The sequence below is a fragment of the Hypanus sabinus genome, chromosome 20, assembly GCF_030144855.1.
Source record: "Hypanus sabinus isolate sHypSab1 chromosome 20, sHypSab1.hap1, whole genome shotgun sequence".
Taxonomy (NCBI): domain Eukaryota; kingdom Metazoa; phylum Chordata; class Chondrichthyes; order Myliobatiformes; family Dasyatidae; genus Hypanus; species Hypanus sabinus.
In genome coordinates this window covers 56,763,654-56,775,762 of record NC_082725.1, presented here as the reverse complement: position 1 = coordinate 56,775,762, position 12,109 = coordinate 56,763,654, and the positions used below count along the sequence as shown (strand labels likewise).

Genomic DNA, 12,109 nt, shown 5'->3' with positions numbered 1-12,109 from the left:
CACCACATATCCCCCCACCAGAACCAGCGATACACCCCCCAATGTCCACAGTCTGGATCAGCCTCTGTTTGGGAGGTCTGCCTCTGCGCTGCGATGCCTGAACCTTGACCGGCTGCGCCAAGTCCACCTGGGCTGGTTTGAGTCGGTCCACCATGAAAACCTCCGCTTTCCCCCCAATGTCCAGAACGTACGTGGACCCATTGTTGTTGATCACCTTGAACAGCCCCTCGTACAGCCACTGTAGCGGTGCCCGGTGTCCGTCCCTTCATACAAACACAAACTTACAGTTCTGCAGGTCTTTGGGTACATGGGTCGAGGTCTGTCCGTGCTGTGAAGTCGGTACGGGGGCCAGGTTGCCAAGCCTCTTGCGTACTCTGCCCAGGACTGCTTCAGGTTTTTTCTCTTGCCCCCTTGGGGCTGGTATGAACTCTCCTGGGACAGCCAGGGGTGCGCCGTACACCAACTCGGCCGATGAGGCGCTGTGCGAATTCCAAGCAGGACCCAGGGAAGCTCGTCCACCCAGTTAGGTCCTCTCAGGCGGGCCATGAGAGCCGACTTCAAGTGATGGTGGAAGCGTTCCACTAGTCCATACGACTGTGGGTGGTAGGCAGTTGTGTGGTGTAGCTGTGTTCCCAACAGGCTGGCCACAGCCGATCACAGGCTGGAGGTGAACTGGGCACCTCTGTTGGAGGTAATGTGGGCCGGTACCCCAAAGCGTGCTACCCAGGTTGCAATCAGTGCTCGGGTGCAGGAATCGGCAGATGTGTCGGTGAGCGGGACTGCCTCTGGCCACCTCGTGAACCGGTCTACCATAGTTAGGAGGTACCTTGCTCCTCGGGACACCGGTAGGGGGCCCACGATATCCACATGAATGTGGTCGAACCTCCGGTGGGTGGGTTCGAACTGCTGCGGCAGGGCTTTAGTGTGCCGCTGCACCTTGGCTGTTTGGCACTGCGTGCATGTTCTGGCCCATTCACTGACCTGCTTGCGAAGTCCGTGCCACGCAAACTTGCTGGAGACCAGCTGGACAGTTGTCCTGATAGATGGGTGCGCCAAACCGTGTATAGAGTCGAAAACTCGCCGCCTCCAGGCTGCCGGAACGATGTGGCGAGGTTGGCCGGTAGCCACGTCGCACAGGAGGGTCCTCTCATCTGGGCCTACGAGAAATTTCTGCAGCTGCAAACCCGAGACTGCGGTCCTGCAGCTGGGCATCTCATCGTCTGTCTGCTGCGCCTCCGCCAGTGCTGCATTGTCCACCCCCAGGGAGAGGGCCTGGACAGCTGGTCTGGAGAGTGCGTCCGCCACAACATTGTCCCTTCCCAAGACATGCTGGATGTCCGTCATGTACCCGGAGATGTAGGACAGATGTCGCTGCTGGATCGGACACCTTCGTGAACGCGAAGGTCAACAGTTTGTGGTCCGTGAACGTGGTGAACGGCCTGCCTTCTAAGAAGTACCTGAAATGCCAGATTGCCAGATACAGTGTCAATAGCTCCCAGTCAAAAGCACTGAACTTGAGTTCCGGTGGTCGTAGGTGCTTGCGGAAGAACGCCAGGGGTTGCCAGCGCCCCTTGATGAGCTGCTCCAGCACCCCACCGACTGCTGTGTCGGATGCATCCACCGTGAGGGTGGTTAGAACGTCCGTTCTGGGGTGCACCAGCATCGCAGCACCTGCCAAGGCTTCCTTGGCTTCAACGAAAGCAGCCGCAGCCTCCTCATCCCAAGTATTGTCCTTGCCTTTACCCGACATCAGGGTGTACAAAGGGCACATGATACGGGCTACTGAAGGGAGGAAACCATACCAGTTCACCATACCAACGAACTCCTGTAGGCCTTTGACCGTGTTGGGCCGCGCAAAGTGGCGGATTGCGTCTACTTTGGCGGGCAGAGGTGTTGCCCCTTCTTTGGTAATCCTGTGGCCCAGGAAGTCGATGGTATCGAGACTGAACTGGCATTTGGCTGGGTTGATCGTGAGGCCGAAATCACTCAAGCGGGACTAGAGCTGGCGGAGGTGGGACAGATGCTGCTGGCGACTACTGCTGGTTATAAGGATGTCGTCCAAATAGATGAACGCAAAGTCCAGGTCGCGTCCCACCGCATCCATTAGCTGCTGGAATGTCTGTGCGGCATTCTTCAGGCCGAACGGCATTCGGAGGAATTCAAACAGGCCGAACGGGGTGATAAGTGCTGTTTTGGGGATGTCTTCAGGGTACACCGGGATTTGATGGTAACCCCGGATGTCTACTTTGGAAAATATTCTTGCCCCGTGCAGGTTTGCTGCAAAGTCCTGTATGTGCAGCACGGGGTAGCGGTCTGGAGCTGTAGCCTCGTTCAGTCTGCGGTAGTCACTACATGGTCTCCAACCCCCAGCTGCTTTGGGCACCATGTGCAGGGGAAGGCCCATGGGCTGTTGGACCTCCATACGATCCCCAATTCCTCCAACCTCTTGAACTCTTCCTTCGCCAGGCGGAGCTTTTCTGATGGGAGCCTTCATGCGCGGGCGTGGAGGGGTGGTCCCTTGGTCGGGATGTGGTGCTGAACCCCGTGTCTGGGCATGGCTGCCGTGAACTATGGTGCCAGAATCGATGGAAAGTCCACCAGGATTCTGGTGAATTCGTTGTCCGACAGTGTGATGGAGTCCAGGTGTGGGGCCGGCAACTTGGCTTCACCCAGGGAGAACGTCTGGAAAGTCTCGGCATGTACCAGTCTTTTCCCTTGCAAGTCAACCAGCAGGCTGTAAGCTCGCAAGAAGTCCGCCCCCAGGAGTGGTTGGGCCACCGCAGCCAGTGTGAAGTCCCACGTGAACCAGCTGGCGCCTAGCTGTGGCTGCACAGTGCAGGTGCCGTAGGTCCGTATTGTGCTGCCGTTTGCGGCCCTCAGGGTGGGTCCTGGCTTCCTGTTGCGGGTGTCGTACCCCGTCGGGGGTAAGATGCTGATTTCCACTCCGGTGTCGACCAAGAAGCTGCGTCCCGACTGTTTTTCCCAGATGTACAAGAGGCTGTCCAAGTGACCAGCCATAGTGACCACAGTCATTAGCAGCAGCTGGCCCTGGCCCTTGCAGGGCAGGTGACAATGGCGGGCTTTTGTGCCCCACCGCTGGTGGTAGAAACACCACTGTTCACTGGCCTCCTCACTCCTGCCTCTGTGTTGTGTGCGCCCCCCTGCCAGGCCTGGTCCAGTCCGCTGTTGGGCGCGTGGCCTGGTAATCTGACCGACAGATTAATCTGCTCTCCCTCTTGGCTTTCCACAGCACGTCTGCCTGGGCTGCCACCTTCCGGGGGTTGTTGAAATCTGTGTCAGTCAGCAGCAGATGTATGTCCTCGGGCAGTTGCTCTAGGAACGCTTGCTCGAATATGAGGCAGGGCTTGTGTCCGTCAGCCAGGGCCAGCATCTCGTTCATCAATGCTGATGGCAGTCTGTCTCCCAAACCTTCCAGGTGAAGCAGGCGGGCACCCCGCTCACGCCTTGAGAGGCCAAAGGTCCCAATGAGGAGTGCTTTGAATGCTTCATATTTGCCTTCTTCCAGGGCAACTGTATGAAATCCGCAAGCTAGGCAGCCGTCTCCTGGTCAAGGGCGCTCACCACGTGATAATAACGCGTGGAATCAGAAGATATCTGCCGAATCTGGAACTGGGCTTCTGCTTGGCTAAACCACTCGCGTGGTCGCAGCGTCCAGAAAGTCGGCAGTTTTAGCGAAACTGCATGAACAGATGAAGAGTTGGTCATCTTTGGTCCAAATCCCGTTTGGACCATCAGGGTCACCAATGTAGCGATGTACTACATACAGAGCTAGAGACGACACGCAGTCGGTAAGTCGTTTCAAGACTAGTTTATTCAAACTTCGCAGCGCTGGCATTTAATCCCTAGCACCCGCCCTCTCCAGGCGGAAATGACATCAGAGGTGCATTACGAAAGTCTCCCCCCGTGCACTGGCTATTTGTGAGCCGGTTTGCCTGCGCAGAAAGTGGGTCGCCACAGTACCTCAATTAATCTAGTCTTCTCGAAATGAAGAAGCAAACTCCCAGAAGAACTCAGCAGCTCAGAAGGAAGTGGACTGTCAATGTTTCACATCAAGACCCTTCATCAGTCCAGATGAAAGGCGTCAACCATCTATTTCCTTCCTCTAGCAGTCATTTATTTTTTGCTCCCTTCCAGCATCTTCATTCTCTCTGCTCTAAATATTGATTAATAATTCCTCAGTATGGTTTCTAATAATGTGCTCATTTCTAGCGATGGCTTTACTGGCTTGTAATCAGTCAATTTATCCCCTTCTACCAATTTAAACAATGGTAACACAATAGCAGTTCTTCAGTATTATTCTTGTAGACAGAGGTTTTCAAAATGATAGAGTCTCTGCTGTTTCTTCCCTTGCCCAAGAGTGATATCTATTTCGTTCAGAGGTAGCCTAATTAGAGAAACGTTGCACCCCTTGATATTTTCTTATCAAGTTTCCCTCACCCAATTTCTTGCATTCTCAGCATCTGTACCATGCCCTTTAGTTTTGTAAAAGCAGACACACAATATCATTAACAATCATACATTCATATTTTGCCTTTCAAGATCACGAGCTTTCGAAGTCCCTACTTTTCATTCTTTTGCTCTGTATGTATTGAGTTCCTCAATTTATTCAGCTTGGCAATACCTTTTCAACACTATTTGCAGTCCTACCTTCTTGTTCTTACTTCCATCCCTTAACATTCTATACACATTTTTGGCTTTTGCAGTAATCAACTGGAAATATTTAATGAAAAATTATTGCATTTTAGCCTACCATGGTATCAACCCAACACAAGATTTGGGAGGCCCTTAGTAAACTATACGTTATGAGCTCCTCAAATCTTTTTTGGTGTTAAGCAGATATACAAGTGTAGCCTAACATGCAGCAATTGCTTTCCAGTTTAAGATGGCGCTGATGAAGCACAGTGATGATTTGCCGGCAGCAAACAAACTATTTCTTTATTAATCACACTTTCTCTCAAAAACTATCACTGTAATCAATAGCCTGCAACTTCCTTTTCAGAGTTAAGCATTTGAACTGCCTGTATGACTTGGCATTTTTGTGGTGAACTGAAGTCAAGAAGGCAGAGGACAGTTGCAGCTTGGAGTTCATAAGCCAATGTTTGGCTGTTGCTGGAGCAGACTTGGAGGCAATTCAAAGTGGCAGGGCCCAAGACAAGGAACAAGCCAATGTTTGACCAATTTAAGCACTGGACCAGATTGAAAAGGTCAGGGTGTCAGGGGGATGGGCCGGTATTCAGCTCACTGCTCTAAGGTTTACTTATCTCTGTGCTGTGTTACGAACCCCGTAACTGGGTCACTTACCAGCAAAGATGGAGAGGTCCGTTGAGGTCTGATGATACTATTTTTAACAGTACTTATTAGTAAAAATACACAAAAATATTATCAATGCAAATATACAGATAATATACATCGTCAATACTAAATCTAAAAGTGTGGGTATAATAATAATCAATAAGAAATAAGCTCTATCGTTGTCTAGGGGATAATGTATTGTCCAATGGAAATATAAAGTTCACTCAGTTCATGCAGGCTGCAGCCTTTGGGGACCGCTGGGTTGCAATGGTTAGAGAGAGAGAGAGAGAGAGATAGATAGATTTTGGGAGAAAAACTTGCTGGCTTTCCTTTTATGATTTCAATCCGTCGAAGTCTCATTGGTGTGGCCGTTCACTTGTGGCCTCTCCTTTAGCTAAGCCGTTCTTCCGTGATGAGCCCGCCACCCTGGCAAGGGAGGACGCACACGAGCCCCCACCAGCTGTCGCTATTAAACGCTGTCACGGGATCTCTAGCGTTTCTCCTGGTGCGTCTCCTGGTTGTTCCCCAGACCCTCTTTTATCCTTACTCACAGGGTCTCAGATGTCAATCAGGTTGGGATGATGCAATCCTTCAACCAGCCCATCTGGTTGTCCCCTGAGGGCTTCCATGAATAGCACAGTACTCAATACACAATTCTGTCTCCAAGAGGCCTTTATCAGTGAGTCTGTTTCGCTGAGGCCAGGACACATTCCAAATCCTGTGTATTCTGGACGTCTCTCTCTCATTTCCTGGGTCCCAGACCCGAATTAATAGCGATCTTGCGATTCTCAAAAAGGAGGGGGCTACTTTGTACCCTTCAGAATTGCTGCACATTCATAACAGCTGAAACGTGGCTGGGGACTGCATCTAACTATCCTGGCTCCTGCATCGGCTGTAACTGGCTTTGTGCTTTGTGTATTTTCATGATACTTCAGCTCTAAATGTTATTTGCTTACTTTTATTGTTTGCTGATTTAGTTTTCCTCGCATATTGGATGTTTGATTGTCTTTTTTAAAAATGGGTTCTACTGGGTTTCTTTGTTTTGTGGCTGCTAGTAAATAGACAAATCTCAAGGCTGTATATAGTATAAATAATTAGATTATAAATGTACTTTGAATGTCAAATAGTGTAAACAAGCATTTCAATAATAACATGTAAAATTAAAAATCATTAAATTGGTACATTATCCATAAGATCAACAACAGATTTTACTTGAAAGTTTGATAAAATTGAAAAAAGCTTAATCAAAAATTGTTGCATAGAGAAAGTACTCCAGTTCTCCTGGTGCACAGAAGGCACTAAAATATCCACTCGCACGTGGAGAGCCGGATATTAACATGGACCTAACCATAGGAATGGCTTTTGCCTAATGATGTTAACTACTTATGACTAATTTAAGCCAGGGACACAAGACTGTAGATGTAGGGACACAAGAGACCAATGTAAGCCACTTTTCACAGGGGCTTCATCCTTGGTCAAGTTTCTACACTTCAAAATTCAGAGAGGAATGGGATTGCCTGTTCTCTTACTTTAATTCCATTGTACTCACCCCTGTTAACAGGGAATTAAAATCAAAGTCTAATGTAACGAAAGCCTGCATTGAACATGTTAGAACAAAAAGTGACTTTTTCAGCACTGTCTGAAGTACCATGTATACAAGTTCCAATTTTGCATTCCCCCTTAACTTTTTAATGTTGTGATCCTTCAAGATACAAATTAAAGTGACACACTTACCTGGTAATCTATTCATGTTGACACCTTGAGCAGAAAGTCCAATGCCCATATACCTGTAACAAATTCATTCTTAAGTTTGTTTTCATTTAAAAATGTTTGGTTTGAGATCAGCTTTATACACAAGCAATGTCAGACATTAAGAAACCAATCACAAAATGAGTGACTGCCTTGTGCAGTAACTGCATTCAGTCTACAGAGGCAATCTTACGCTTCTGTTGCCTGACACTAACTCCCTCCTTTGACATATCCATCTATGGACTCCTGCAAACTTTTCCATTAAAAGCTTAAGCAATGTATCTTATCTCCCATTTGGGCAGATTGCAGCTGTCTGGATACAATACCAAACTCTACAACTTCAGCTAACTTGCATTAGTCAGATGTCTGTAATATTGGCTCAGCTCACTTATTTCTCCTTTCCCACCCCCCACGGCAGAGGACATTCCCAAACTGGTATGCTGAGGATGCCTTCTGTTTCAATTTTGCAACTCCCGCATTTTGTTTTGTCTATGTTCTCACTCTGACTGTTCCCATTCACTCATTGACCAAATAATCCTATTACTGCTTATCCACATGGCCAAGCTGCTTTTACCCCAGAGAGACACCACTGCAAATTAACTATTCTTCTCTCTCTTTTCTAGTCTTCAACCCAAAATGTTAAATGTTTCTCATCCCACGGATACAGCCTGACTTGTTGAGTACTTCCAGCCTTCTTGTATAAATTTTCAGCATCTGCAGTTTTTATTTGCTTGACTTCCAAGCTTAGCTTCCTTGCACACAACTGTGCTTTTTGAAGGTGACATCCATCTGTGGTGTTCACGCCCAAGCTTTCACAAAAATGGCCTTTCTCAACTACTAGGGTAGAAAATGACTTGCAGTCCCAAAGCTAAACTTACAACTGCAAACACACTAGAGTTGATATTCATATCATTATTTCAGATAGTGATAACATTTGATATTTTTCCAGATTTGGCATTCGCAAATAATCAGACCTTTAACTTCTTAAAATTGCTCTGGCTCCTTAATATTGCTGTAGCCAGGGGTAGTAATGGAGATAAGCTCCCACTACCTATTAAATGCTCCCAATGGTGAGTGCCTCAAATAGCCTCTGACAACCAAGTCCAGTTCTTTGCTTTCATGTGTGGCTTAGCTACTAAGCCCAATTGAAATGTTTCTACTGACAGAAGGGGCAAAGGCAGGTAACTGGCGTCTTAAAACCGCAGCTGTGGTTGGCAGCTCATCTAGAAAGAAAAAGAACTAATCTCAAACCTCTGCTGCTTTGCAGCTATACCCACTCAAGGGGAAGGCTTCGGGAATAAACCCAGAGGGAAAAATCCAAAGCTGGAGACCCGAAGGCAGCGCTACATTGTGTTCAACGCTGACTGGCAACTCCTGCAATGCTGTTGGTACCAAACTGTATCAGTCTCTGAACATTGATTTCTCTAACTTCCGTTAATGAACCTCCTCCCCTTCTTACCCCATCCCTTATTTATTTATTCCCTTTTTTTCTTTTTCTCTCTCTGTCCCTCTCACAATCACTCCCTGCCTGCTCCCCATCTCCCTCTGGTGCTCCCCTCCCCCTTTCTTTCTCCCTAGGCCTCCCGTCCCATGATAGTCCCCCTTCTCCAGCTGTGTATCCCTTTTGCCAATCACCTTTCCAGCTCTTAGCTTCATTCCTCCCCCCCATCATCTCCTATCATTTTGGATCTCCCCTCCCACTTTCAAATCTCTTCTCTCAGTTAGTCCTGACGAAGGGTCTCGGCCCAAAACATCGACTGTACTTCTTCCTATAGCTGCTGCCTGGCCTGCTGCATTCCACCAGCATTTTGTGTGTGTTGCTCGGTCTCTGTCGTTCCTTTGGATTCAGATGCGTGGAGAGGGGGAGCTTGCCGTCCATATCATACCACCGAGGCTTGCATATCTAGATAGCTAGGACACAATATCCATGGTGAACTCTGAACAATGGAGGCCCTCACATCACTCAATTGCTCTGAAGTGGTTACTTAGTGAGCTTGATTATTAATTAGACCAAAGCTCACAGCCATTCTGAGCTGAAATTAAATTATTTCATTCTATTCAGGAATGAGGCTGTGACTTATTTTCTAAATAGCTTACACTTCTCTAGAGGTTCTCACCCACTGATTTAGAATACTTGGGAAGACTGGAGTTGAATAAAAGATAACAGTACAACAGTCTAAAATGTTAAAATTCTGAACAACATGTTCATCTAAAACATTTCTAGACAACTAAATCAGAAAGGCAGGCATGTATTTCTCCCTTTTCGTGTTTACTCTTGTCTTTTTTTCCTTTGAGGTAGAGTGGTGTCAAAGGTCTGACAACTAATGTTAAGCCACCATGCAATTTTCATTGGTGAGTAAAGTGCAAGAGATCAAAATCTAGGTCAAAATGTACTACTCACTTAGAAAAACATGAATGATAACAAACACCGAGTTGAAACAATTGGATAATCTTGATTAACTCATGACCAGATTCTGTGAAGGTAAAATAATTGTATTGCTAATTATTTGCTTTTTGATAATTCATGCTCAAAACAATGACCCTATTCAAATCTCATCCATTGAAGCAGGAGCAACATACAAGAGAAAAAAGATCACTATTTCTGTCACTTGTAATCTTGCCACATTCCCAGGAGGGAAGGAGGGAGAGATATGAAACCAAGTCTGCCAATGAATGTGATCACATTTGAAGACAATCAAGATCCTGGAAATGAAGATTTACAAAAAAGGAGGAGTGGGCATGAGGGTTTGGAAAACAAGTGTAAGAATTTAAAACCAAAGCTTTGCATAACTGGAAGCCAAGTTATCAGGGTCCCACATTCAGGGCAGATGGATGAAATGAACATGGTGCAAGTCAAGGCCAGGGCAAGAGATTTTTGGACTGCCAGTCTATGCAAAATAGAATATGGGCTGCCATGAATGCAATGAAACAGTCAACTCTCAACAAGTGCCTCAGCAGACAAACAGAATCATGGGCAGAACTGAGCAAAGAACAAGAGATAGAATTATAGGATGGATGTGGTTTGAAGCTAATTTTCAGTCATACAAGGTAGTGAGGTTACAAACACTTTGGTTCAGTTTCAATAAATGCCATGAGGGGAGAAGGAGAGGAGGAACAAAATCTGAGATAGAGAAAAATAGCATCAGTTTTTTCAAAATTTGGTTGGACAGAATTTCTGCTCTTCTAAAACGTTGTACTTAATATAGTCCAATTTAGAATCAGTGGTGGGACAGATTGGGTTAAAAATTATAGTGAAGTAGAGGCAAATGTCACCAGTATATGTTTAAGCTGACGATGTTTTCAATATCTTAATGCGAAGAGGCAGTATGTTTTGGAATTCAGTAGCAAATCATGGATTTCCTGATGACATCAATGAACACCAATAATGCAAGACAAAGTGCAGTGAAAATGGTTAACTTCAGGTGGGATTTAAATATATTTTGGCGTCTCCTAGGGTAAGTACTGTCACAGTGTTTTTTTAATACAGGTGGCCCGTTTTTCAAACGTTCACTGTTACGAAAGACCTACATTAGTACCTGTTTTCACTAACCAAAGAGGATTTTCGCTTTTACAATAAAAAGACGCCCGCTTTAGACGTGTGTTTACCCCAAGAAAGACTACAATTACCATGAAGCCTTGTGCATGCCTTGTGTTGTTTGTGCATGCATGATCTTTTTCTCCGAATCGATTTTGGCTCTCCGTCTTCCCGAGTTTGATAAGTGAAATTACACCGTACATACAATATTTCTACTTTATTTAGGCTGTATATTTATCACATCATCTCTATTTTTACTATATGTTAGTGTTATTTTAGGTTTTGTGTGTTATTTGGTTTGATTTGGTAGGTTTTTTTTTGGTCTGGGAATGCTCAAAAATTTTTCCCATATAAATTAATGGTAATTGCTTCTTCGCTTTATGACATTTCGACTTACAAATGGTTTCATAGGAACGCTCTGCCTTTGGATAGCGGGGGGAAACCTGTGCTTGTTGTTTGGACCATTACCGAACTACACCTGTTCCACTTCCTCACTGCTGTGAACCCCTTTTACACTAATTTATCCCACAGCACCAGATACTGGGTGAATGCTTTTAATTTATTAATCCCAAGATTGTCTAATAGATTTTGAATTATAAATTCAGTTGTTAAAAGCTACTTTGTAATCAGTCTGTTATGTAGTCAAGGACCATGGCTCACTGTAGCCCAGTGAAGCTTTTACTCTTCAGTAAATTGAATATTTTAGCCTTGAACTCTGTCACTCAATGAACCATCATATCTGGCTCAGACTTTCAAGGTTTAAAATCAAATAACACTGCATTTAGTGTTTCGTTACATTCTGGCAAAAGAGAAAGCTGAATATGGACAGGTCAGTGTGGGAGTGGAACGGGAGTGAAATGGTCTGCAATTGGCAGCTTGGGATGATAATTACCATGCATGACTGAACATAGGTATTCTGAAAAACGGTCAGTGTATTAATGCTTGCAACATAGAGGAATAAATAAGGTTGGAAAGATTCACATGAACCTTTGCCTCAGATTAAATGTGCAGGTTCTGCTGAGGCACAACTCTGATCACTAATATCCTGCCAAATGACAACTTTCAGGCATCAAGTGTATTCACCTTTTACAAACTAAATATTTACCCAACTAAGTCACCATATTTCAAAATGTAGATGCACACTGAATGACCGCAATACTATAAGCAAGGCTGAGGTTAGTTAATTCTCACCCATCTCTTCCTTTACTGACTATCTTTGCCTCGAAGTAATAAATCCCACACGCAGCAGGAATGGGAAAAGTTGCTCGGACTGAAGCTGCATCTTTTGGTGTTTTGCCATGACCTGAAGGTATAAAAGCAGAGGGAAAATCTGAATTAGTAACATTTTATTAAAATTACTAAGCGATGTAACAAAAGATCTAGCAACAGTTCACAGCAAGTTAACAGAGAAAATCTTGATGAAACATGCTTCAAGGGGATAAAACATTATGGGCAATTGTCTTTTATTTAATGCTCCATTTCCTTTACCCAGATTGTTCAAAAATGAACTCA

At 45.5% G+C, this 12,109-nt stretch overlaps 1 protein-coding gene across 3 annotated transcripts in view; it reads right to left on the bottom strand.

Annotated features, from left to right (window-relative positions):
- ranbp9 (RAN binding protein 9) overlaps positions 1 to 12,109 on the bottom strand; it is a 77,325-nt gene that overhangs the window by 55,760 nt on the left and 9,456 nt on the right. For 2 of the 3 annotated variants that reach the window (XM_059945556.1, XM_059945553.1), the window contains exons 2-3: positions 11,789 to 11,900; positions 7,048 to 7,100 (exon numbers count right to left, since the gene is read on the bottom strand). In XM_059945556.1, the coding sequence (XP_059801539.1) occupies positions 7,048 to 7,100; positions 11,789 to 11,900 (165 nt within the window). Of the gene's footprint in view, positions 1 to 7,047; positions 7,101 to 9,463; positions 9,537 to 11,788; positions 11,901 to 12,109 lie in introns of those variants that run through there. The other variant, XM_059945554.1, reaches the window with a different exon arrangement.